The 27078-nt window shown below is 42.9% G+C and overlaps 1 protein-coding gene across 1 annotated transcript in view; it reads left to right on the top strand.

Moving 5' to 3' along the window:
• col28a1a (collagen, type XXVIII, alpha 1a) overlaps positions 1-27078 on the top strand; it is a 72369-nt gene that overhangs the window by 10876 nt on the left and 34415 nt on the right. The window contains 12 exon segments of the mRNA XM_036145891.1: positions 2811-2837; positions 9061-9105; positions 9186-9230; positions 18320-18373; positions 18475-18543; positions 18639-18707; positions 19869-19937; positions 20174-20242; positions 20333-20401; positions 20495-20563; positions 26650-26718; positions 26827-26898. Coding sequence (XP_036001784.1) covers positions 2811-2837; positions 9061-9105; positions 9186-9230; positions 18320-18373; positions 18475-18543; positions 18639-18707; positions 19869-19937; positions 20174-20242; positions 20333-20401; positions 20495-20563; positions 26650-26718; positions 26827-26898 — 726 coding nt within the window.

Here is a 27078-nt window from a genome sequence, read left to right as displayed (position 1 = left end):
CAGTCTTTTCCTGCTCGTGATTAACTTTCGTGAAAGAAACACAAGCAATTTATGTAAAAGGTTTAATTCTTATGTTTTATTGCTTTTACAATTTATTCTTTACCAGTGATTATATCTGTTTTCATTGTTATACATGAGCATAACATCACACATTGTAAATGAATGCAGCTAGCTCCGATGACTTGCACTGTGAAGCCTTACAGCTCATTTTTGCACATTAAGAGAAGTGATGAGAAGAAGCTACAGTGACAGTCGGCAGTAGAGTGGTATGCATGAATGGTTAAATATTTTGTCTTGGGCTTCAGCACTTTTAATTTTGATATCTCCATGTTTCAATGACATGCAGTTAGACACATTTAATAAATTACAAATGTTTATTACAGAAAGTAGCAAAGAGAGGGTGACAGAACACAGGGAAAGGCAGAGGACCAGGTAATAGGCCTACACATAGAAATTGATCACGCAAACATTGTTAATCTGCTCTTGTCTATTTACTTATGGCTGGATTAGGTGAGTCATGTGTTGTAATTTTCCCAGCCGGTTATAGTATGTGTGTAATATAGTATTAATTTAGTATATGTGTATATAAACACACCTGGAAATTGAGTAATTTGGTATGTCAGAAAATACAGTCTACGGATGTATATTTTGTACTGAATTAGAAAAAATAATGCCAAAAGTAAGTCTTTTATTAATTGTCGAACTGATGTGGAAGAGAAAAGATGCTCAGTGAGGTGGCTGAGAGGTGCAAAGGCACTGCAAATACAAAAACTCAAAAAATAGGCTAACACAAAACACATGTTATGGCAAAAGGCAAAAAACAACTTAAGAAAAGCTGCAAACTGGCGCTGTAACAGAAGTGCTTCAGACCACTAGGGAGAGTCAACCACCAACCAGGGCATATGGGACCAAACCTGGGCGTGGACCTGGCTGCTCCGTTATGTGGAGCCAGTTTGCAGCTTTTCTTAACTTGTTTTGGCTTTTTGCATCATTTTGCCTTAGCGTATGTTTTGTTTGTTTGTGTTTCAGCATCATATGTGTTTGCAGCATGTTTGCACTTTGTGTGTCTAATTTCTATAAGTGCAGCATTTCTCTTTTGCTGCAATTTTCCATTGCGTGTGTTTTGTGTGTTCTATTTTTGGTATAGGCATTTATGTATTTTAGTGTGTTTGTGCCTCTCGGCCACCGTATAACAGGGACGTTAAGTAAATCACAGTAAGAGGATTACAATGTATTTCTAATACAAGAATGTTGAATTAGTCTGAATCCTTTGACAAAATCATATGATTAAAAAATTGGTAGCGAGCTTGATCACAATGGTAGACCAAAAGTTGCTCCCATGTCCACAAATAACAGTCAGTTGGGATGGAGGGACTGGCTGCTTGGTCAGAGGGCAGAATGGATGTGAAACCAGTCACTCACTTAATTTCAGTTCTAATTAGACACCCAGACATCAGTCTCGTAATTAGGTTAGATTTAATTTCTTTTACTTATCTATTTACAACAGAAATAATCTCAATGCACGTTACATGTTACAGAATCTAGTTTAGTGAGAATATTGTGTTGTTAAAAAGTAAGCTCTTACAGCCCATAAAACGTTTTGTAAAGAATTACTGCTCTGCACAAGTATTGTGAAGCTGCAAGAGCTGTTGGCAAAACAAACAAACAAAAAATTGAAACTGTAGGCTTTAAGAAACTGTGTGACTGCCAAAACGTTCAACCAGGAGCCATAGGAATCTGCTCGCTGCTCTGAGACACCACTGCCACCCAGGAGCTTCAAACTCTGGATGTTTCTCATCTCCTGACTCCAGTTAAACTCAAACCCCCCTGAAAAAGGCGTATTCTGGTCAGCCCCCAACTAGGTCATCTACGCAAACATGTACAACTGAACTACCCTAACGTTAGAAGAGGACATTTCATTTTGGGGCAGCTCCAAGGAAGGCAGAGGTTTTCTTGCAAGGCTTGTTTAGCATATTCATACCTTCATATATACATTTTCATTAAAGGTGGAAAACACCATGACATCTTATTGCCACGGGAAATTTGATTCTTGTTGTAAACTTTGAAATAACACATACGAGGAATCTTTTTAGGGAAAATGTAATTGCTCTAGTGTGACCTTAACACTGATTTTCTCAATGGTAGACTTTTGTCCTGTCAAAACATTGTCTGTAGCATTTCCCTTACCTGTACTAGACAGGGGTCTTATTACATGAAGTTTGTAGAATATGTGAATAATTCTCGGAGCGCTCAAAGGCTAACCGCTAGCCGGATGGAGACCCTGTTTCAGTTGTTTTTGGTAGTTTAAAATAGTTCCAACTGAAAATGTCCAAATCTGTAGGACAGCTATTAAATTTGTTAAATTTTTCTCAGTCAAACCTGTGTTACTATGCTACAGTTAGGCTAGTGGTCCTGGCTTTATCAGTTCACCCCGTGACTTATGAGGTGGAGTGATATAAAGTAACCCCAGCATTATTCGGCTACAAAAACAACAAAAGACTTAGTAATGGGTTCTTGGGGAACTTTAGATTCCTAAGGCGTGCCAATATTCCACTAGTATATACCAGTTTGAGTTCTAAACTGATTATATCACTTAAACAGTGTGACTAGCAGTCAGCCTTCCACCAATCTGAGGATTCCTTCACTTTTCTATAAACTGCCTGTGATGTGATAGTCTGATTGAACGAACAATTATTGATAATAACTTAAAAACTTCACTTCAGAAAATCTGGACTATTGCCATATTTATTGATGATGACATTAAACTGTCGGAAGGGAGAAGAATAATGTCAGCTGGTTGGTTTTTACAGGGGAGGCCTGGCAGCAAAGGTCAAAAGGTATGTGTCATCTCTGATCTTCTAAATAACACATTATTTAGGAAGATTCAGCAATGGTGAATAGTTATGATATACAAAAACAACAGCCTGTTTAAAAAGTCCATTTTTATGCGGTGCCATTTGTAAAGATGCTCCGTCAAAAATTAAGTATCAGTATTTTGGGTTATTTAGCCTGTCACAAGAGAAAAAAATGGAGGTTCAATTCATTCATGCATTTATAAATTTCACAAATTATTTAGCTTGGACCTAAAGAATTTTGTTAGCAAACTACCTTGCTGCTAATGAAATCTTTAGCTGTGATCTAAATATTTAGCTAATATGCAACTTCATTTGCAGATAAGCAGAAGTGGACTACCAAAACAAAACTGGGTCTTGCAAACCTCAATTTAAACTTCTGCTACTGGTAAAACTAAATATCTTCATTTCAGTCATCGCTCGTCTAACTTATTTTATCCCAGTTGGCTGGGTCATAAATCTACAACAACTGTATGGCTCTGTGGCAGCTGTTACTGTAGATTTAGGTGACCAGATCTCTCACATAAAATCTGGGGACACTTCCAGCTACATAAAAAATAAGAATGTTGTCATGATGGTTTAAGGGAACTGGAACCGTTGGGAATGTTGGAGGGAGGATGTGGAGGGGGGCATGTAAGGCATGTAAGGATAGGGATGGGGAGTGAGTGATGAGGTGCATGGCTGATGGCGGTGACGGCATGCTTGCCTGTGTCATAACCAAGCTGATCTAACCTGGGTGGGTGGAGGGAAGGTAGGATGGTGGGCTAAAATCAAACCAAAACTACCCACTAGGGCGAACTAAAAGGGGGTTTCTAACAACCCCTGGTAAACCAAACAAAGGGCGTCTAACAGATGTTGGTAAGCCAAACAAAGGGCATCTAACAGATGTTGGCAGGCAAACATCGCCACAAGGCAAAAACGGGCATGACAGGCGAACATCGCCACAAGGCAAAAACGGGCATGACAGGAGTACGACAACGCCACAAGGCAGAACAGGCGTACGACAACGCCAGAGGGAAAAACAGGCGTACGACAACGCCAGAGGGAAGAACAAGCGTATGACAACGCCAGAGGGAGGAACGGGCGCACCACAGCGCCAAAGGGAAGGAATGGACGCACCACAGCGCCAAAGGAAAGGAATGGACGCACCACAGCGCCAAAGGGAAGGAACGGGCGCACGATAGTGCCAAAGGGGAAGGAACGGGCGTACTTAACGCCAAAGGGAAGGAACGGGCGTACTTAACGCCAAAGGGAAGGAACGGGCGTACTTAACGCCAAAGGGAAACCCGCCGGGGCGTGAGGGAAACGCCGGGGCGCAAGGGGAACCGGGTACAGAGGGCGTCCTAAAATGCCGGGGAACCGAGAACAAAGGGCGTCCTACATGCCGGGGAACCGAGAACAGAGGACGTCCTAACACGCCGGGGAACCGAGAACAGAGGGCGTCCTAACACGCCGGGGGACCGAAAACAGAGGGCGTCCTAAAACGCCGGGGAATCGAGAAACCTAAATACTAGGAGACAGAGGAACTAGGAGGTCAAAACAACTAAGGAGGCTCGAACTAGCCAAAGCTAATGAGCATGAAACAGCTCAGAACCAGGGGACAGAAGTCTAAATGAGCGCTAGGACCTAAGGAGCGCTGGGAGAGCGCAGGACAAAAATAAAGAATCAAACTAAGAATTAGAAAATAAAGGCAAGACTAGAACAGGGATAGCACCACAAAAGAAAAACTAAAGCTAACCCTTAAATCAAAACAAAACTTAGACTTAAAGACTTTCTTTATTGTCATTTTGTATACACAGAGTGCATACAGAACGAAATTTCGTTTTCACACAGCTCAGAAAGATTGCAGTAACTCTACAGGATACCTGACAGTGAATTACAGTACTGGATAAAGTGCAGTGATAAATCGAAGTCACTTACAGGATAAGTTTCAATTGACTTCCGGATAAAGTGCAGCAGTGAACAGTAGGCAGTTGAAATGTAAACAGTGTAAAACAAATGTAAACAAATATGCAGTAAGGTGCAGCAGTGATTTAAAAGTAGACAGTTGCATTGTAAACAGTTTTGCAGTACGTTTCTGGGTAAGGTGCAGCAGCAATTTTGCAGGATACGATACAAATGTGCAAATGTGCAAATCAGCGAGTCGAGTGTGGTACACAGTCCGTTTTTATACTTCAGCAGTTCAACAGTCTGATGGCAGCAGGGAAAAAGCTTTTGCAGAACCTAGTGGACCTGCAGCGGATGCTGCGGAACCTCTTTCCAGAGGGCAGCAGGGAGAATAGTCTATGGTGGGGGTGTGAGGGGTCCCTGATGATGTTACGGTCTCGAGACACACAGCGCTGCGATGAAATGTCTTTAATGGAGGGAAGAGGAGCCCCGATGATCCCTTCTGCTGTCCTCACCACTCTCCTCACGTTCTTCCAGTCGGAGGCACTGCAGCCTCCACACCACACAGAGAGACAGCTGGTCAGAATACTCTCTATGGTGCTTCTGTAGAAGGTCGTGAGGATGGGCGGGGGCAGGCGGGCTCTCCTCATCCTCCGCAGAAAGTACAGTCGCTTCTGTGCCCTCTTCATCAGTGACGTGGTGTTCACAGTCCAGGTGAGGTTGTCCGTGATGTGCACCCCCAGGAACTTGGTGCTGCTGACCACCTCCACCGCTGAGTTGTTGATGAGCAGTGGAGCATGGTGAGGCCGGTTTTTCCTGAAAACACTAAGCAGATAAAGAAACTAAAGCTAAACTACAAATAAAAGGCAAATCAAGAAAAACTAGGACTTGAACAAGTACGCTAACATGACAACTAGAGAGCTAAAGCTAAACTGACAAGGCTAAGCAAACCTAGAAAACTAAGGCAAAATCTATAATCCCAAAACAGAGCAGGGAAAACAAAGCAAACAAAGACTAAGAACTCTAAGAAAACAAAGAACCCCCTAAATAATTCTAAAAACCCCAAAAATCTTAAGTAAACCAAAACTGAAATCGAGCCCAAAAAATAACAGAAGGCACTGGCCTTAAGGGCTCAGGCAAAAACGGCTGCTAAGCAAAAAAGAAAAAGTCTTTGTGGAGGTCGTCCTGGACGAGGCAGGCGGCGGAGCAGCATCGCTCGACTAAACCCTCGAGGAGGGCGGCCCCGACAAGGCAAAGTCAAGCGGCTCGAAGTCAGCGGTCTGCGGCTCCGGCCGAACAGAGAAGTCAGTGGCGGCCGCCGTGGTGGACGGCCCCGACGAGGCAGAGTCGGGCGGCTCGAAGTCCGCAGTCTGCGGCTCCGGCCGAACAGAGAAGTCAGAGGCGGCCGCCGTGGTGGACGACCCCGACGAGGCAGAGTCGAGCGGCTCGGAGTCCCCAGTCTGCGGCTCCGGCCGAACAGAGAAGTCAAAGGCGGCCGCCGTGGTGGACGGCCCCGACGAGGCAGAGTCGAGCGGCTCGGAGTCCGCAATCTGCGGCTCTGGCCGAACAGATTAGTCGGAGGCGGTGTCAAGCTACAGGTCTCGGCGGAAACCGAGGCCGGAGGCGGGTCCTCCTGGACCTCCTCACGAGGCTTGGGCGGAGGCAGGTCCTCCTGGACCTCCTCACGAGGCTTGGGCGGAGGCAGGTCCTCCTGGACCTCCTCACGAGGCTTGGGCGGAGGCAGGTCCTCCTGGACCTCCTCACGAGGCTTGGGCGGAGGCAGGTCCTCCTGGACCTCCTCACGAGGCCTGGGCGGAGGCAGGTCCTCCTGGACCTCCTCACGGGACTTGGGCGGAGGCAGGTCCTCCTGGACCTCCTCACGAGGCTTGGGCGGAGGCAGGTCCTCCTGGACCTCCTCACGAGGCCTGGGCGGAGGCAGGTCCTCCTGGACCTCCTCACGGGACTTGGGCGGAGGCAGGTCCTCCTGGACCTCCTCGTGGGACTTGGACAGAGGCAAAGCGGCTCCCTCGGAGGCCTCGGGCTGAGGCAAAGCGGCTCCCTCGGAGACCTTGGGCTCATCCTCGTCGGCCGGCGGATCTATTTTCTTGGCGGCTGGCAGAGCGGAGCCCCCAGTGGTCGGCTGAGCAGATCCCTCAGCGGCCGGCAGAGCGGAGCTTACGGTGGCCGGCAGAGCGGAGTTTTCTGGTGGAGGCGGAACCATCTCCTCGGCTACTTCAGGCAGTGACGGGCTACAGGCTTCAGAGAGCGGCGCCGGGCTACAGGCTTCAGAGAGCGGCGCCGGGCTACAGGCTTCAGCGGACGCCGAGGTTGGAGGCGGATCCTCCTCTTGAGCCTTGATGGACCCTCCGCGCCGGTGGTTCTGCTGTCTTCGCCGGGAGGGGACAGATGAGGAATCTGGGGCAATCTCGGGGGTGGCAGCTGGCCAGCAGGGCAGAAGGTCGTCTCGGTCACCGTAGTAGAACTCCCACAGCTGGCTCTCCTTGATGCGTGGGGCTCTGCTAGGTGGAACGATGAGCCTCACTCGAGGGGCCAGCTGCGAGTCATGGAGGTGATGACCGAGACGACGAGAGGCTGAGCGGCTTCTCTCCCTGGGCTCCGGGGTAGCTGTATCAACGCCCACGTGAACCACGGGGGAAGTGGAGTCGACCCGGATCGGTGGCGCAGGGTCCCGGGCAGAAGCCATCTTGGTGTACCTCTCCCTCATCTGGCGTTCGCACCTCTCTACATATGCGAGGATGTCCGGGTCGTCAACTCCTGCAGGTAAGCCCTGCATGGCGCCTGAGTTCACCTTTTGACTGGGCCGTACTGTCAGGGTTTTGTTTACCGATGAACTCAGGACGCACACACGGGACTAAAAGTTTGAGTCTTTATTGAAGGAAGTATGCTGGGTGGTGAGTGATGAAGACCGGAGGTTCAGGACTGCAGAAGGTCAGGGATGAATGTGATGGCAGGAGCTGACGGCCCGGAGTGAGAGAGAGTCATAACTATACAGGCAGCAGGGAAAGCTCAGTACTGCTCGGCTAGCAGGCCCCGTAGCCACAACAGCTTAGCAGTTCATTGGAGACACCAGGGCACAGAGCTGAGCTTCTCCAGGGCGGCTAGTCAGGTTAGCAGAACTTGAGAGACACCAGGGCACAGAGCTGAGCTTCTCCAGGGCGGCTAGTCAGGTTAGCAGAACTTGAGAGACACCAGGGCACAGAGCAGAGCTTCTCCAGGGCGGCTAGTCAGGTTAGCAGAACCTGAGAGACACCAGGGCACAGAGCAGAGCCTTTCCAGGATGGCTAGTCCCGTTAGCAGTTCTCTTAAACAAGAAAAACAAATCTTCCAAGGCAAAAACGGGGACTGGCATGGAGAGGTGTGGAATGATGACGGCCCAGTGCTGAACTGAAGGCAGAGGCAGGTTTAAATAGAACACTTCACAGGTGGAACCAGGGTCTGGCTAATTGACTGGTAAATGATTATCAGGTGTGACTGACTGCTTAGGGGGTGAAGTGAAAATTGACAGAAAATAACTGATGACTGAAAACTAACAATAAATAAAGTCAAACCTAACCCTAAAGAGATGAAAAAATTAAAATAAGAGAAAAACAAAGCCAAACCAAAACTCAACCATGACAGCCTGCCTATGCTTCTACTATTCTGTCTCCAACAGCAGTGGGACCTGCTTCTAAAATAGCTGTTGTTGTGCGAAACATTTCATTCTCATTCATTCAACGCTGAAATCAAGAACATTTCCGTCCAAACAGTCTATCAAAAACAGGGACAGTCCCTGGAAATTGGGGACATCTCCCTACTGTAATCCATGAGTATACATCTGTATTGCTGTTAAAACAGCTCGTCCTATATTTTCGGCTAGAATGTTGGACACTTCCGCTTATCGGCAAGTGAATTTGTATATTAGCTACAGACTTTTTGAGCTAAGTATTTAGCTATCAGCAAGCTAAATATTTAGTTCCAAACCAAATATTTAGGTCTACCCTAATTAGTTAAATAAAATATTTAGTTTGGAACTGTGGCATTTATAAATGTATGAATAAGATGGTGAAAATATGACTTGGAAAAATTAACTCCCATTTTTTTCTTATGACGGACAAGATAAACCAAAATATTGTTGTTCATTCTTGACTATAACTTTATAAATGAAACATCATAAATTTAGGTTATTTTTTTGTATAATTTCATGTTTCAATATAATGGCTTTCCAGTATAGACATATAAGTTTAGAAACATAGTCCTTAGATGAATGCTTGTTCTCATATCCACTGACCTACTTTATGTGTTCAATTACTTCCATTTCCAGGGAGAACGAGGTGAATTTGGAGCGTTTGGGGCAAAAGGAGAAAAAGTAGGCCTTAGTGTTTGGTTACAATCAATAAACAGTGAATTTGTTGTGCAAGTAAAAGCGGTGATTTTCTTTATCCACAGGGTGTGGCTGGACCTTCTGGCCCAACAGGACCTAAAGGGGAACAGGTGAAGCCTTCTTAAATGTTCCACGTACTCCGACTTTGTTGCTATATTCAATGATTAATGGCTTGTGTTTTAAAATGGGGTTAATGAAAATAGGTGAAAGGAATACTTTTTTCAGTACTGGTTGTAATATAGTATGTATCAAACAAAGCCCGATGTTATTATACTTTGACATTTACTTTTTTCTATTTTGCTCAGATGTTTTGTTATAATCTTTTGTCAGGATGCTTTTTCCAATGTAGCACAATAGTTAAGAAGCACATTTACAATTTAAAGAAAATCTTACTTCTTCATTATCAAAATTGATACAGCACATACCGGTGCATGACAGATTACAGAGAGTACAGGATTAAGGATAACTTATTTATTATAACACAGGGAAGAAAGAGAAAAATACAATGTTAACATCAGCAATAATGGGATGTACATATGGTTACATATGTTGTATAGACAGATGCTTTTTTTCATTGTCTGACATTAAATCAGATTTAACTCCCTGATTTATTTCACTCAGGGTTACTAAAATGATGTCTACTTGCTAAATGCAGAATAAAGATGGAAATATCATTATTATTACTTTCAGATCTGTCTCATTCGAATCAGCCAGCCACTAGTTTCTGTGGATATATTTTATGATGTGAAAAGACAAAGTGATCTCTAATAAGAGGATTTTCTTTTCAGTGTCTATGATCTGAAAAGGGCTTTTGATAATGTTTAGAGCCCAATTTTGCAGCAGCTCTGACACAGACCCTGGACAAAGGAAAAAGCAAACCACGGACCCTCTCAAATCTCCTCTCTATCCTCTTTAGGGCCTAAGGTTAGGGTTAACCCAGGCCTGAGTGATATGACCTTAAACTTGTTTTAGATTTAAGTCATCCATCTGCTGTCTATACCTGCATATCTGTGTAGGGTCATAGGAGCTGCTGTCTATCTCCAGCGGTCTGTGTGAGAGACGGGGTACACCCTGGACAGGTCGCCAGTCCATCACAGGGTATTTTTAAATCAATATAAAAAAATCTATTTTTAGTCATAAAAATTGTTAAGATAAAGTCTGCCTAAATAGACAGTAACATAGAGATCAGAATAAAAGATAATTTACTAAGCAGCCAAATTCCTCACCCTTTGTCAACTGCATTAAAAACAACAAATTTCAACACCTTACCTGTCTGGCAAGGATTTCTTTATTTAACTGAAGATCAGCACCCGCATTGTCTCTGTTGCCTTTACATGCCTAGTTTTCTAACTTTTCTTAAATATTTTCTAAGATAATCAACCAAACTATGGCTTTTCTGAAACCCAGACAATTTGGAAAGAGATAAATTGAAATCTATTTTCTAGGTTAACTCACAAAACTAAGTTCCGATTGCTTGACGGCTGTTTTCTTGTCTTATTTTTCTTTCCTTCTTTGTCTAATGTCCTCTATTATTGTAACATCTGAACAGATGGGTTGGTAATTCTTTTTGAGATGTTTAGTTGGTTTTGTTGTAGCAATGATGCTGCTTCTTATACTCTGTGCTCTCAGAGTTTTCTGGATGGACAGGATGAAAATGAGTGAATAATCAATCAGTCAGTCTTTATTTATATAGCACTGTTACACACAACAAAGTGACCAAAGTGCTTTACAGGTAAAATAAGCAGTAAATAGTAAAAGCAAGAGCAATAAAACACAATCTCACAGGATAAAATAAAGCAATAAAAGCAGAAACAAAGAAAACACAACTAGCCTAATGCTCTAGCTCCCCAGGATTAAAAGCCAAAGAAAACTGAAGAGTTTTTAAAACAGATTAAAGTCAGCCAAGTCTCTGGTGGACCTTATATTTATTGGGACTAATATGTTGAGGGGCATTTGGGAAAGTTATGTTCCCAATGAAATAGATGCAGATGGGACATTTATATCGATATTCAGAGTGCAATTTTAATATCACACATAGAAAGATTCTCAAAATGCCCTATAGAGTATCATCATATTGCCAAGCTGAACTCTCAACCACAGCACCGTAGAATGTTATTAGGACTGATGCTTTTTTGGCAACTATATGGGAATAATAAGTTATTCATAGGGTCATGGAACAACAGCTAAGAATGGTAACCTCTGTAAAAATTGTTTTTGCATTTTGGGTATTCAGAACAAACTGTAGTGTGTCAGACAACACAAAGAAGTGCATCAAAAAGGAGGAAATTATTTCTGTTTATTAACCTAGAAGTGTCGCATATGTTTTCAAACTGTTTTCACCTGTGGAAAACACTGGGGCAGCTGTGGATTAATGGAAAAGGCAGTTGTCTTGCAATCCAAAAGCTTTAGCTTAGATTTCCAGTTCCCTCCTGCCACACATTGATGTGCCTCTTGGACAAACACTCAACCAAGGTACCTACAGACCTGTGTATTGCTGCTTTAATCTGTCCACATTGTGACGTCATTGGAGTAAATCAGAGTAGTAAGGATGTGCTTTTAAGTTATCCGTATAACTGGAGAAATGCTATACAAGGTCGGTCCATTTAACACTTTGTAAATGTAATGTAATTTTAAAGTACATGACAAGACTATCTGGATCCTTTGCAGTCATTGAGGCAATCATGAACTGATCTATATACGTACCAAAAATATTCAAGGTACTGTTTGTCTTCACACAGATGACAAACTGAAGCATATGTTTACTTCAAATAAATTGTGTCTGGCCCACAGATAGCTGTAATCTGCAGAATTAAACTTTTCTCTGCCATCATGAAACAGACACATTCGGTTGTGTGGAGTAATTGAAAGATTCCTGTCCACCATTCGTATTTCAGACTCTGAATTCATCTCCTGCTCTGCACTTGTGGAATGTGAGATGTGGCTTAGGTATTATCTTGTTCCTAATGTAGCCTCTCTAAAGCAGGGAATCCAAGCTTCCAATGTTTAGTTGGGGTCTTAGAGCTGACTTTGTTCCAGAGGATTAGGATTTGGCCATATTATCCATTCCCTCTCTTTTTTTAAATGGTTGTTTCCCCTGTCCGTCTCACTGAAACAACCGGATCCAGCATCAGAGTTCTGTGTCAATCTTGTCTGCCTCCAGTTCCCATGAAAGTCACTTCCATCTGCCGCCAATGTTTTGTTTAGGTTTTTTGGTTTAAGTTCATTAGACTTCCCTAGCCAGCAAGTCTAATAGACATTTACAGAGGAATTCTGAGAGTTTGGCTTGTCTCAGTATAGATGAGAGACACATTGTTTTAGCCAGTCTGCCTTAATTGAAGAAAGGTAGTATAGCAGGCCTAATGAGTCGGAAAAAGCCAAACATCTATTTTCAGGAATACTTTTCCTGAAAATAGAAAAGTATTTTCTAATTTTTAGATTTAGTAACCCTAAATAGTTTATATATAACCCCTTTTAAAGAAGATTAAACAATATCTGCCTTTACATATTACAGTCAACTGTGTACTGATGTCTCCTATTTGATTTTAAAGCTAGAAGTTGGTAATCTTTGTTAAAAATAAAGGAAACGTTGTCCCACTTATTTGTGGGACGTGTGATTTATTCAAATCCCAGCTGTGGTCTTTCTATGTGGAGTTTTCAAGCCTATGCCTGGGAATTCTTCTGGTTGACTGAAGATTGAGTCAATCAGTCATTCCCATTGCAGATACAAAGGTCTAACTATGAGAAACTCAAGGTTGGTTGAGCAATAATTTCCAAGAGTAACTGAGTTTGTTCACCAAGCTTTGTTGTCATAAATGCACAAACCTTCGCCTCTGGTCTTCAGAGTCATCAGATGATCTATCCGCCCAGTGTGCGTAGCAGGGGTCACCATCATGGTGCCTGTGGGAACCAAGTAGCCCTGAGGACCACGTGTAGTGCCCATGAGCCTGTTCTAAAAACAGCACAACGTGCCAGTGAGCTGCATCTAAAACTTTATTTTATTCCGTTACTCTTCCTGTTTATTCACAGTTGTATTTATATAGATTTAAAAATGACAATATCTATAACAAAGCATGAAAAATTTGTTTATTTTACATAAAGTTAAGGTGAACTCTGACTCTTCTAGTTCAAAGGTCAGGACTGGTAGCCCTTTGTATGACACAACATCAATAAAGTAGCTTTCAGCTTCAAAAAGGTTGGTGACCCCTGGAGTGTCCGGCTAGCTCGATAGTACCGTCCAGTATTCCACTGTGTAGCCATGTTTTGGTGAAAGTCATGACATTCCAGACTAATTTGCTATGACTCCAAGGGACTTTTGAGCCTAGTGCGATACATATTGATCACTCCGAGAGACGTTTTTGTTGGTCTTGGAAATTGCATGTGTGTACCCCATTTATTTTTCTTGGTTCCCGTCTGTCAATGTAGCATTAAGAATTGTTGTCTTATTGCCAAAGAAAGCCCAACAGATTTTACTTTCACAAGTGGAGCATTACTGCTTTCTTCATAGTGCTCTGCTTGATTTATATATGCAAAAAGCTTTATTAGATTTTATGCTGGGACTATTTCATGTTCAATGGACACAGAAACAGGAAGGTAGAAGAGAGACAGATGAGAGAAATTGCTAAAAGGGAGAAAAGGTGAAAGAAAAAGAGTGGAAGGGACAGAGCAATATAACAACCTGAGTCTCCTTCTACACCTGCAAAGAGATATATAGAAAAAAAAGAATAGCAAAACCAACCGAGGTAAAAAAAACAACAACAACGCTTTAATACTATCACTGAAGACTGTACAGTATTATTTAATATGAAGTGCATAAAGTGACAGCTAAATATAATAATAGGGTTTTTCTGTATAAAAGTGAATCTGTAAGTACCTGTATCCAAGCACCTGTAGGTGTTTGTGAGAGCGTGCTTGTGTATGTAAGGTTTATCCATAAGAAAAAATGCTCAGCAGTTGTGAGGAACCAAAGACCAGCCTCCCAGAGCACTGAGGCAGATGCCAGGGGAACCATAACCCCAGATGCCCATAGGGACCCCCAGAGCAAAGCCGCCAAAGAGGGACCAACACAGGAATACCTGCTCTCTGCTCTCCCAGGGGAGAGACCCAGGAGAGGGGGCAGTCCAAAACCGACCTGACAAAAAGACAAACAGAAAACCACGTACACAGTCACATTCACACGTCCGCACCCTAGTGCCCCTGCATTCAGAAGCCCCCAGACCCAGGTGGTGAACCCCAACATCAACACAACCTGACCTACCCGGTCCATACTCTGGTCCTAACCTCCCAGCCCAGACTAAACATGGGCCCATCCACCCAGAGATGGGGCCAACATGAACTGAACCAGACCCACACCACATACCCTTATGAGGCTACCTCCCCATACCCTGCCCTCCATACCTAAGCCCTACTCCAATATTCCAGGGGAGAGCAAAGGTGCCAGCCCCAGCCAACCCCTGTCCAGACCTTAACCAGGTGGCCCGCTCCTCCTTCATGCCCTGAACTCCGGATGCCTATCAGAGAAGAGGGGTGTGAGAAAGACCCCAAGCCTGCCTCTGTGTGCTCAAATGTGCTGTTGCTGCATGTTGTTCTCAAGTGCATTTAAAACTGGGAGGGTGCCCTAGAAGGTAGCAGGCACGAGCACCCCCCCCCCCTTCCCCCCCATGCACCTTACCCAGAACCCTCAATGTCTAAATGCGAACGGAGGCAGAGGAAGTCACCAGTGGTGAGGCCTAAACAATCAGCAAGGTAAATGAGAAGGATGTGGTGTAGAGCTTTTGTGACTTTTGCAAAGACCTTAAAGGTATACTATGCAACCCGCGTTGATTTTCCAGCGAGGCTCCCCCCAGAGGGCGAAAGTAAAAGTGCACTGTCGTAAATATGCTCAGCTGTTCTCCTGGTTTGTCCGTCAAGCCAGGCACGGTTGTTTTGAGCTTAGCAGACAGGTGAACACAACGAATACAAAAGTGGAAAAAACGGCAGTACAAACAATGACTAACACAGTGAAAGTATGAACATGCACACAGAGAGAGAGAAACCATTCCCCTAGGAATTTGGGACGACCGGCGGAGCGGGGGGGAGACAAGCTTTGCGCCGCTGTGCGGCTGAGCGGAGCGGGGGGGAGACAAACTTTGCGCCGCTGAGCGGCTGAGCGGAGCGGAGCGGGGGGGGGGGGGGGGGAGACAAACTTTGCGCCGCTGAGCGGCTGAGCGGAGGGGGGAGACAAGCTTTGCACCGCTGAGCGGAACGGGGGGGAGACAAACTTTGCGCCGCTGACCGGCTGAGCGGAGGGGGGTGGGGGGGGGGGGAGACAAGCTTTGCACCGCTGAGCGGAGCGGGGGGGAGACAAACTTTGCGCCGCTGACCGGCTGAGCGGAGGGGGGTGGGGGGGGGGGGGGAGACAAACTTTGCGCCGCTGACCGGCTGAGCGGAGCGGCGAACATATCGAGTTAGTTTTATTTTTTTATTATTATTTTTTTGGAATGTCGGCGAGGCGGTAGCGTGAGGGAAACCCTACAATGTTACTTACAATCGCATCAGCAGAAACGCGAGGTCCGCATCAGCCTTGCAGCCTTCTATGTTCACCCGTGTACGACTCCTCTCTCTGTCCAGAGCCCTTTTCCTTTTTCTCGCCTGCTCAGACATGGGCTTTCGCTGTTTTCTCGCTGGTTCCGCCATGACAACTGCACAAATATCGCCACTGCGCTAGCAAGGAGCACACCTTTCACTGCGGGCGTGTAGCAGTTCTCGCCGTAAAGCAAGACCGACTCTTGCGATGCACACGAGACTTCTGAGCCTGTGAGTGCGGGCCGACTGCTCCTGCAATTGCAAGTGCGGTATTTCCCCCACAGACCACCAGGGCGGCCGAGAAAACCTTAGTTCAACCTGAAATGACTCATTTAATCATCCAAAACGGTATGGAACATATTAATTAACTGAAAAATGTTGCATAGTATGCCTTTAAAGTAGTTACATTTCATGCATGATTGTCTTGTGTGCAAACTTTGTTTTGTGTCATTTGACAGGAGATTAACAATCAACATTTAAATTCCTATAGGACTTTGCAACGCTTTTGCTGCTTGGGCCTAATTAATACGAATAAATCAGTTGTAATAACCAACACTTTTTTGCGAGCAACGCATTATTTAAATTTATTGAGAAAATTATTCATGTTACCCTAGTGTGGGGGAATAAATCCTGACCAAAACTACTGGGCAATTTTCCTACTGCCGTTACAAACCATCCTTCTTTACCTGTTACAATTATTTCAACATGTATCTGGAAAAATAAACCCTGTGGCATTATGTGGCAAGTTCATAGAGACTTATCCAAGGCCAATTGCAGCTGGAATTAGTGCAAAAGGTGGCTTTCCAAAGTACTGATGGAACTGGAGTGAACAGTAATGCAACCTAAAGTTGTTGTTTGCTTCCCAATTAAAAATATTACATCTTCAAAATTGTAGGCTTGTTCAGTAAATTAAATGGTGCTAACACAAACCATCCATCATTTGAATTCCAGGTTGTGATTCAGCAAAATATTTTTTGCAAGGCACTGTACAGGACTGTCTCAGAAAATTAGAATATTGTGATAAAGTTCGTTATTTTCTGTAATGCAATTAAAAAGCATGAAATGTCATACATTCTGGAGTAATTACAAATCAACTGAAATATTGCAAGCCTTTTATTGTTTTAATATCGCTGATTATGGCGTACAGCTGAAGAAAACTCAAAAATCCTATCTCAAAATATTAGAATATTTCCTCAGACCAAGTAAAAAAAATAAATTATAACAGCAAAACAAAATCAAACTTTTGAAAATGTCCATTAATGCACTCAGTACTTGGTTGGGAATCCTTTTGCACAGATTACTGCATCCATGCGGCGTGGCATGGAGGCAATCAGCCTGTGGCATTGCTGAGGTGTTATGGATGCCCAGGATGCTTCAATAGCGGCCTTTAGCTCATTTGCATTGTTGGGTCTGGTGTCTTTCAGCTTCTTCTTCACAATACCCCACAAATTCTCTTTGGGGTTCAGGTCAGGGGAATTGGCAGGCCAATCCAGGACAGTAATGCCATGGTCAGTACACCAGTTACTGTGAGAATCTTATGTCGTCTCTTAACCACTACCATACTGTACTTGTGATTTAGTTTACTGAACCAAGCTGAGTGTTTTTCAAGGCTCAGGAAACCCTGCAGTGTTTCGAGTTAATTAGACGATTCAAGTGATTAGTTGAATAGCCTACTAGTATACTTTTTCACGATATTCTAATATTTTGAGATAGGATATTTGGGTTTCTTAAGCTGTAAGCCATAATCAGCGATATTAAAACAATAAAAGGCTTGCGATATTTCAGTTGATTTGTAATGAATCCAGAATGTATGACATTTCATGTTTTTTAATTGCATTACAGTAAATAAAGAACTTTATCACAATATTCTAATTTTCTGAGACAGTCCTGTATATGAGAAAAAGTTCACTGCCATTTCCTAACAAGAGAGAAAGCAATAATCTAGTTAAAAAATGGCCAAGGATACACCCCACAAGATCATCTTAGCAAAGAATATAAAGGTCTAGGCAGTGGTCCTTTATTTCTGCTTCAACACACCTGAATCAAAGCTTGACTGCATGCTATAAGACAGTTTAGCCATTTGGTTCAGGTGTGTAGGCCTCTAAAAGCTGCAGGATATGAGTTTGATTCAACTGGTCTAAGTGTAATTGGGTGTAAAGTAACAGCTTTTATTGGCTGTCTAATACTGGAGGACAGAAGTTGTACAATGGTCTTATGTGGAGCGGTTACTCCTCTAAATCCTCCAGGTGGCAGTCATAGTTCACTATTTAGCCTCATTGGGTGCACAGGAAAGCAGGCAAGGCAAGTTAAATCAGGACTCACAACATAAGAACTCAAAAGTGCTGTTTTATAAGACATGCTCAGCACATTCTTCAAAGGGTAAAGTTTGCAGATGTTATGTCATGACTGTAGAGGACAATGAGAAATTACTAAGTCAGTGTGAAAATATGGTTATGAACATTTTTCATAAAAGCGAAAAAAAAATCAAACCTGACTGAACATAATTTAATGCGCTAGTAAGAATATGTTAATCAAAGCAAACATACAAAATGTGCTTTTGCTTTCAAAGAAAGCATTTCAACATGCAACTCCTGGTTCTTAAATTTTCATCTCAGTTTTGTTCCTTTATTTTTTGTAGGGAGCCAGAGGAGCACCAGGAGACCTGGGTGTGGAAGGACGGTCTGGGCTTAAAGTAGGAAAATAAATAAGAGTTTTTGATATTCTCAGTTGATTGTTTAGTTCACAAGCTAAATTGGAGTTAAATTCTGATTTTACTGTTTGGTATTTTAAAAGGGTGATCGGGGATCAAGTGGTGCACCTGGACCGCCAGGAGAAAATGGTGTTGGCTTCCCCGGTCCCAAGGTATTGTATTCTTTCAATCTCTAAATATTGGTGTCTAAGTGGAGAGGGTTGAAACTGGAATAGCTCTTACCTATGATTTACAACTTTTCTTTCAGGGTGACAAGGGGAATCAAGGAAGATCCGGTCCAGCTGGACCAATGGGTTCAGGTGAACCAGGAACTCAGGTGAGTAAACAAAAAATAAACAAAACAGCAAGAGCAGCTCCCACAAAAGTGCTAAATAGAATGTGACTTCTCTGGAATGTTAATATTCGTTGTCAGCATTGACGATGATCCTATTTATGGTCATACCACAGCATCTTATTTGGATATAAGTCCGGTCATTGCCTATGCCACTCTAAGACATTTTGTGGGACATTCAGAGGTGAACTTGCTTGGATCATAATTTTTCATACAGGTCTTGACAAGACAGTCCCACACCTCTATACCATGGTCAGTCCACAGAACAGTTTTCCAAAGGTCTTGGGGTCAGTAAATGTGAAACAGGCTGCTATGTTTTTTTCAGTCAGCTGTTAAATTGGCCTTGGAACTTTCTCATAGATGTCATCTTTGCACAGTCTTTTTTCTATTGTTGAATCATGAACTCTGACCATGGCTCCTTCCAGATACCTCTAATAATAGCTCCTACCTCCTGTTCCTTGACCTTTCATGGGATCAGCAGTAAGAACTCGCAAAGGAGCTTCGGACTGCAGTGCCAATTTCAGACAGCCTTTAACTCCGTCATTACGTGATGGAAACACACCTAGACGATGCGAGTCAATCCAGGCCTATAGCCTTTGGAAAATGAACTACAAAGTGTGCGCTCTCTCTTCTCTCTGGCCATTTTCGTTAATTTCCGTGAGGGGGAAATTAATATGTCACATCACTCAAAGGATTATGGGATACCCTTACTACAGCTTGCAGTGCTTTAGATCAGTGGTCTTTCTGCTTCTGCACACCTGACTCCAATATGAGCTCATCAGCAGAGCCTGACTAAATGCCAGTGAAGAAGTTTAGCCTTTCAATTCAGGTGTGTTGGGCGAGGGGCACATCTAAAACCTGTAAGATTACAGCTCTTGAGGAGTTGAGATTGAGACCACTTCTTTAGATATGGTTCTAGGTTTTTTGTGACCTGCTGGATGAGTAGTTGATGCTTTCATTGACACATGTTGCTAGGCTGGCCACTCTGGGAGGCTATGTAGATATTTGATTATTTAAACAGTTCACAATCAATTAAATGAAATACACATTTTAAATAGATCAGGTGACCTGTTACAAACTGTTTGTCACAGGAAACCTAAACATAAAAAATATTTTGTATGTTGCTGTTTTCTACTAATGTTTCAGGGTCCACCAGGGCCTTCGGGAATACAAGGTCCACCTGGGTTTCCAGGTGAGGGTCTAGTGGGACCAAAGGTAAGTTCTAATGTAATTTTTCACACCACACATCACACTAATATAAGATATTTTAGTCGTAGTCTATCTTTATAAAGCAGACTGGAAAAAAAATCTGATGTTCTAGAATTTGTTGAGTTAACCTTAGTTAACTGGTTTACAGTAACTCTTGGTGTGTGTGTGTGTGTGTGTGTGTGTGTGTGTGTGTGTGTGTGTGTGTGTGTGTGTGTGTGTGTGTGTGTGTGTGTGTGTGACAGGGGGATAGGGGGCATGAGGGTCCCAAAGGCAGTCGTGGACCTCCTGGACTTGGGCTTAAAGGTGATAAGGTATATTTAGCTGTGGCTGAACTGTTAGCAAATGTGGTATCAAGCTGAAAAGCTACACAGTTTAACACCATGTGCCATTTTGACTGAAAGGGAAACACAGGTGCACCTGGGCTAACTGGTTTGATTGGAGTTCCAGGTGCAGGGGCCCAAGGAGAAAAGGCAAGGCCAATGGAAAAAAAAAACAATAATTTAGCATATTCTTTATACATTTGCTTTTTAACATTTTAAATGTAAATTTCCATTGACCTCTAGGGGGACCAAGGACCTATTGGCCCCTCTGGTCCTAGAGGACCTCCAGGACTGGTGATAGCTGGACCAAAGGTCAGTAACAGAATTTTATTTCAAGGTTTGACAGTTGACACCATAACATTTGCATTGCAAATACTGGCAGGTGAGAGCAGAATTGACAATAACAAATATTACTTGAGCTGGTCATAGTCCTGTATGGCGAATACAATTACTTAATTTATTACCTTTCTGTTGGTCACTCCAGTGTTTGGCATCGGTTCAGGGTTTTTCAGAACACTTGCAGATTAATTAATCATTTGTGAAAACTGTCACACACACACACACACACACACACACACACACACACACACACACACACACCTTGCAGGTATGAGCAGGTATAAAAATCTGTAAGTTGTTTATTGTAAGATACATTGTGCAATGAAATTGATATAGTGTTAGTATTCAGTGAAGAAACAATGTTAATCAACAAATCTTCTCGACTAGGCTAGTGAAGCTTAACTAAAACTAAAAGCAAACTCAAGATAAAGAAGCTGAGAAACTTTCTACACACAAAAGAAACAAAAGGACACATACAATAGTTGAAAAATGTCACCAGAATGATTCAGTGAATCTTGATTTATTGCAGATCCAAGTTAGAGATCTGAAGTTCATGTTAGAGAACGTGGAATGAGATCAAATTAGCTTAACTAATTTAGAACGACATATTATATGTGATTCAACTCATTCACAATAAAAATCCTAAATTAAACAAAACATTGTTTGAGGAAATAACATACAGAATGATTTGCTCTGGTTTATTTGTGAATACAAGATCAATAAGAGTTTTGCTTGTTTGGGTTATTCTTGTTGGACCTTCTACTTTATACTTTGATGTTACTGCTTTGACTGTTACAGTCTTTGTTTTCCATGCTTGTCTAACCAGTTTACATTCATGTTGCCTAACATTCAAACCCATGACATTTCTACATAAGATGCAGTAGGAGGCTGAACTATTCCAACAAAGCTAGATGCAAGTTGTTTATCCACAAAAACCTTAAAAAACATGCACTGGTCATAAACTGGCAGTCAATCAAGAACTGCTGGATGGTTTAACCACACAAGGGTTTTCAAGGATCTGGCAGCTACACACTGGGAGAGACAGGTGTGTATATATCGTGATCTCCCCAGGTGTAGCAACTCTGCTTAATTAGAGTTGCTGAAAGTGTAACTGCGCATACCGGATTGTCAGAGCAGAGCTGAGAAAGCAGAGAGTGACATCAATGCAGACAGGATCAGACAAACAGGATCATTACAACTACATGGGTTGACAATCAGGTAAAGCATGGTTGTTCTGCAGCTCCTTAAATTCACAGGAACCATCAGCAAACACAAGGTAGATTTACAACCTGCTTCTGCTCAGCCACGCCTCCCAGCAGAGATCCCATTTCGAAAGAGAGCTCACACAACCACACTCACATATGAGAAACATGACATGACAGCCTCCTTAAACATACAACCAGAGTTAGAGTGGGATGGTTCAGATCAAATTGTATACATGTGTTAGAATGGTCCAGTCAAAGTCTAGACCTTAATTTCACTGAGAATCAAGACTTGAAAAGGGAATGTTTCCTGTTGCTCCCAATCTAATCTAGTTGAGTTTGAGCTGTTTTGCAAAGAATAGGCAAACATTTGAGTTGGTGCAAAGCTGGTGGAGACATGCTGTACCTCAAAAGGTTTGCAGCTGCAATTGTAGAATGCAATGGTTCTTTAAAGTAATAACTCAGAGGGCCTAATTACAAATGCAATCCAACACAAAATTTCACTTGTAAAAATTTCATAAAACTGTCTGCAACTTTTCTTCCACTTCAGTTATGGACTATTTTAAGTAAAAAAAAAAAAAAGTATAACGAAATGCTGTAGTGACAGGGATAGTGTCTCTAGAGATTACTCACAATGCAAAGGTAACATCAATATAGAAAGAAGAGCCGTGCCTCATAAGCAGTGGATCATTATCCGTAGCAACTGACAACACAATTATATTTATTGAATAAAAGTAAAATCAATTTCATTACATAAGATTGGTTGTAATATTATTCTCAAATCATCAAATATCTGTTTTTCTGAGGTCTCAGTGGGTCATAGTGGGTCTGGTCACTTATAGAATCAAAAGTTAGCAAATTAGTAACCATATTATGTTAGATATGCTAGTCGACATGAGTCTAAAACTTTAGATGAACTTATTGACTTAGTAACTTGAGTAGATAAGTGCTTATAGGAGCAGTTAAATAAAAAAAGAAATGTTCAGCTCTCAGCCTTGTCCCTTGGTAGCTGCCTCAGGAAGGAGAACAAGGTGATCGGTCCATCCAGAGCGTTCTCTGCTGAGGAGCCCATGCAACTGGGAAAGACTTGGCTAATGTCATTTAAACTGTTCAACTACGCAAAATGACACCCTACCACACAGATGTCAAAGTCCAGTCCTCAAGGGCTGGTGTCCTGCAACTTTTAGATGTGTCCCTGGTCCGACACGCCTGAGTCAAATAATCAGGTAATTAGCAGGACTCTGAAGAACCACACTGCATACTGAGGAGCTAATTGTGCCATTTGATTCAGGCGTGTGGGACCAGGGAAACCTCTAAAAGTTTCAGGACACTGGCCCTCGAGGACTGGAGCTTGACATCCCTGCCCTACCAGTAGCTCAGGGGGTCCTGGTGGGCACAGTGCACAATATCAAAATCCTTCAGGCCCTCTGACCACCGCCAGCAGGCAATTTGGGTGAAGTGTTTTACCCAAGGACACAATGACTGAAATAGTCAGAGCAGGGGATTGAACTGGCAACCTGCCAATTGCAGGATGAACTCCCTAACTCCTGCACCACTGTCACCCCAATTAAAATCAGTACTGTTAAAAATAAACACCTCTTACCTCTCCTCCCTTCAGCTTTCAAATCAATTAATGGGGCATCAGTATTCACCAAATTGACTTCCGTAATGTTTACTGTAGGAGTTGCATCAGGGAGGGGAAAGAATGGAAAACCGAATCGCTTTTTCTCCGACGTGATCGTGTGAAAGCTAATGCACAGCGCGTTTGCAAAATATTTTTAACGTTTTAAAAATTAAAGAAGAGAAAATAAAGACAGCAGTGTAAACAAATCTTTTTTCCCAATGCCCAGATAACCTACAATTTTGTGCAATTATTATTTCAACCTTCAAGCCCCATAGTATTATAACTGTCTGCCACTAAAACAGGGATGAGTCCCCGCAACCATACAACTTCCACTCTGATTGGGCATAGCGTTGTGCTTTTGTTGCATTCTCTGAAGTAAGATATTTACAAAACTTCCTTCTTGTCTAATATAGGGTGGCTCAGTTAATGGGAAATTATTTTTTTTTCGGGTGAAATCCTCACCATAATTGATGGATTCTCTAAAGCCTGCCATCTCATCAGTTGTGCCAAACTCCCTTCTGCCCATCTGACTGCACGACTGCTATTTCATCATGTTTTCTGAATCTATTGTTTTTTTTTGCTGTTACTTGTGTTTAATGTGGACAATTTACCAAAATAAATAAAGTGATTGATTGATTGATATGGTATTCCTACTGAAATAGTTTCCGACAGAGGCCCTCAGTTCATCTTACAAGTTTGGCGAGATTTCTGCACCATCCTTGGGGCCAAGGTTCAGCTATCCTCTGGTTTCCATCTTCAAACTAATGGCCAATGCAAGCAGATGAACCAGGGACTTGTGAATACCCTCTACTTGTCTCTGTGAAAACAGCCCAACTTCCTGAACTGCACTTGGGTCGAATACGCCCACAACAGCCACATCTCCGCCACCGCCAGAAAGTCACAATTTGAAGCTTCTTGAGCTACCAGCCATCTCTCCTGCGGTCAACCTTTCCCAAAACCATTCTACCATCTGCCAGGAGTCATCTCAATGCATCTAAGTTCTGGAACCAAACCAAGGCAGCTTTGGACAGAACGTTTGCTCAAAATAAGAATTACACAGACAGGAAAAGAATCTCAGCCCCTACCTACCCCTACCAACTCCATCATCAACCCATCCTCCGTTTGCCTCAAGCTACCAGATCACATACGAGTCTATCCTGTCTTCCATGTCTCCCAGATCAAGCTCATCCTGTCCATTTACTTGTGCCCACTGCACTCGCTTGGTTCGTTGACGGTCATCCGGTCATCCATTATACACCGTCCGCCATATCCTCAACTCTCATCCAAGAGATTGGGACATCCAACCTCAGCATCTTGTTGACTGGGAGGGTTATGGTTCAGAGGATAGCTCCTGGATTCCAGGTCGCTTCTTCATGGATCCATCTCTCATTTCAGACTTTGAAAGATCCACTGCCTCAAGTTCCTCTGATCAGTCTCCAGGAGGCACATTTTTATAAGTAAAAATAACAATCATATGCATTTTAAGGAATGTAGATTGATTATCAGTCATTTATTTAAGGTGGCAGAACGATTTAAATGTAGACTTGCCTGTGTCAATTCTGAGTTATCGCAACAGCAAACAGGCTTAAACTGGAGCCAACCAGACTTTCGCTCAGTTCTTTCTGAAAACGTTATGACACCTATCCAGGAGTCTTTGTCAATTCTGGTGGCTCGCACTTGAGCAACCTGTAGTTGGTGCACTGCTGTTTTTAAAGACATGGAGGCCCATCCTCCTAGGAGCATTCTAAGTCAGATGCAAATCAATGACCCACCCGCCACTGTCCTGGGTCGTTAGAAGCTATTGCTTGGTATGAGTGGAGAACTTGGTCACCTGAATGATGATGACACTGCTGATGTAATCTCTTTGGAATGTGTTGGAGGAATGAGCTGTAGACACTGGGAGTTGGAAGCACAATCTGCCCCCTTGTAAGGTGTCTCTGAGTTTTGTTTATGTTTCGGATTCTTTCTCTAGTTACTCACTTGTGTTATCTGTTAGATTCTGTTTCTGTTGGGTTATATTCTTATTTTGGTAGTCTGGTTTTATCTGTGCTTAGTTATTTAGATTTCTTCCGTTTTCCAGTCATTCTCTATTTCACGCTAGATTCTGTTTTCCTTGTGCACCCAGTTCATTGCCCTACTTCCCCTGCAGCCTAATTACCTTTACTACGTCCACCTGTGCTTGATTGCTTCACCTGCTGTCCCTTCTGTTCTGTCTCCATTTAGTCAGCCAGCTAGCCACTCTTAGTTGTCAGGTCCTATTGTCATGCTACCATGTTCTGAGTTTCTCTTTGCTGTGTTCCTGGTTCCACGTCTGCCTGTAAGCCTTGTTTACTTATATATTAAAATCATTCTTCATCCAACACATGGCTTCCATACTCTTGCCTGTGCTTCGGTCCAAAAAATACACCAAACCTGACACCCCTCTGTTTAGTGATGGCTTTTTTCTTTTGACCAAGATGGCTTCTTTCATCCCTCTTTCAAACCGTCTGTTCTCCCTGTCCGAAATCTGGACATTGTAATGGATATTTATAATTATCAATTAATTGAGCACACCACTCATGAAAACAAATGATGCATCGTTTGTCTTTAAGTTATTTATTCAAAGGCATGAGCGTTTGAATGTCTCTGTCCCCCAACGCAGTCAGGAAACAGAGCGAGAGGAAAAGGGCAAACTAAACCTTTATACATTTTGGGTTAACAAAGAATGTGGGAGTTATCTTCAAGGGAGTGGAGCCACTGCTACGATCCAGTTCTTATCTAACTCAACTCCCCTCTCTGTCCTTGGAAATGAAAACACAGTAGTAAATCTGTAAGCATGAGAGCTTCTTTCACACGGGAAAATTATGCAGGTGCATCCAGAGAAGATATGATCAGAGTTACATACATCAATAAAATTTTCACAACATCATTGTCGTCAAAAGAGTGACCTTTGTTCTTGAGGTGCAGGTGGACTGCTGAATCTTGCCCTGAACTGCTGGCCCTCCTGTGCTCTGCTATACATTTATGTAGATGTTGTTTAGTTTCTCCAATATAGGAGTCTGAGCAGTCCTTGCTTCATTGGACCGCATACACAACGCCACTCAACATGAAAGTTGCACACACACATAGTTTAATCAACTCCTTCAAGCCTACAAAGGACTGTTTATTAAATAAAAAATGTATTGAATTACACAAGCCATATTAGAATAACAAAACCTTTAAACAGTCAGTTGCTGCTATTCTTTCTTTTCCAGGGTGACCAAGGTTTTCCTGGAGAGCCAGGTCCTCAAGGAGAAAGGGGTACAGGTGAACCAGGGTCCAAGGTAAAAAAAGCCAAATTCTGTTTAAATGGAAGCCTGGTCACAGGAAGGAACAAAGGATAGAAAAAAAGCCCCGACAGATGTTCAGATGTCATAATGATGGTTTTTCAGGGTGAGACAGGACCTGATGGGGCTCCTGGGATACCTGGCATTCCGGGTGAAGATGGAACTGTTGGGCCCAAGGTGATGCTGTGTTTCTTTAAATTGACATTTAAACTGTATAACATTCAGTTTGAAATATTCACTTGTACAGGTATAGGCTTTGGGTTGGGTAAAATGTATATGGATGTTATGAATAACAAAGGATTTGTTCATGTCCTACAAAATGTAATGCAGTATCAAGTTTATTTATAAATCACCAGT

The sequence above is a fragment of the Fundulus heteroclitus genome, chromosome 13, assembly GCF_011125445.2.
Source record: "Fundulus heteroclitus isolate FHET01 chromosome 13, MU-UCD_Fhet_4.1, whole genome shotgun sequence".
NCBI classification, from domain to species: domain Eukaryota; kingdom Metazoa; phylum Chordata; class Actinopteri; order Cyprinodontiformes; family Fundulidae; genus Fundulus; species Fundulus heteroclitus.
Note: the sequence above shows the minus strand (reverse complement) of the source record. Positions and strands in the feature narration are given on the sequence as shown.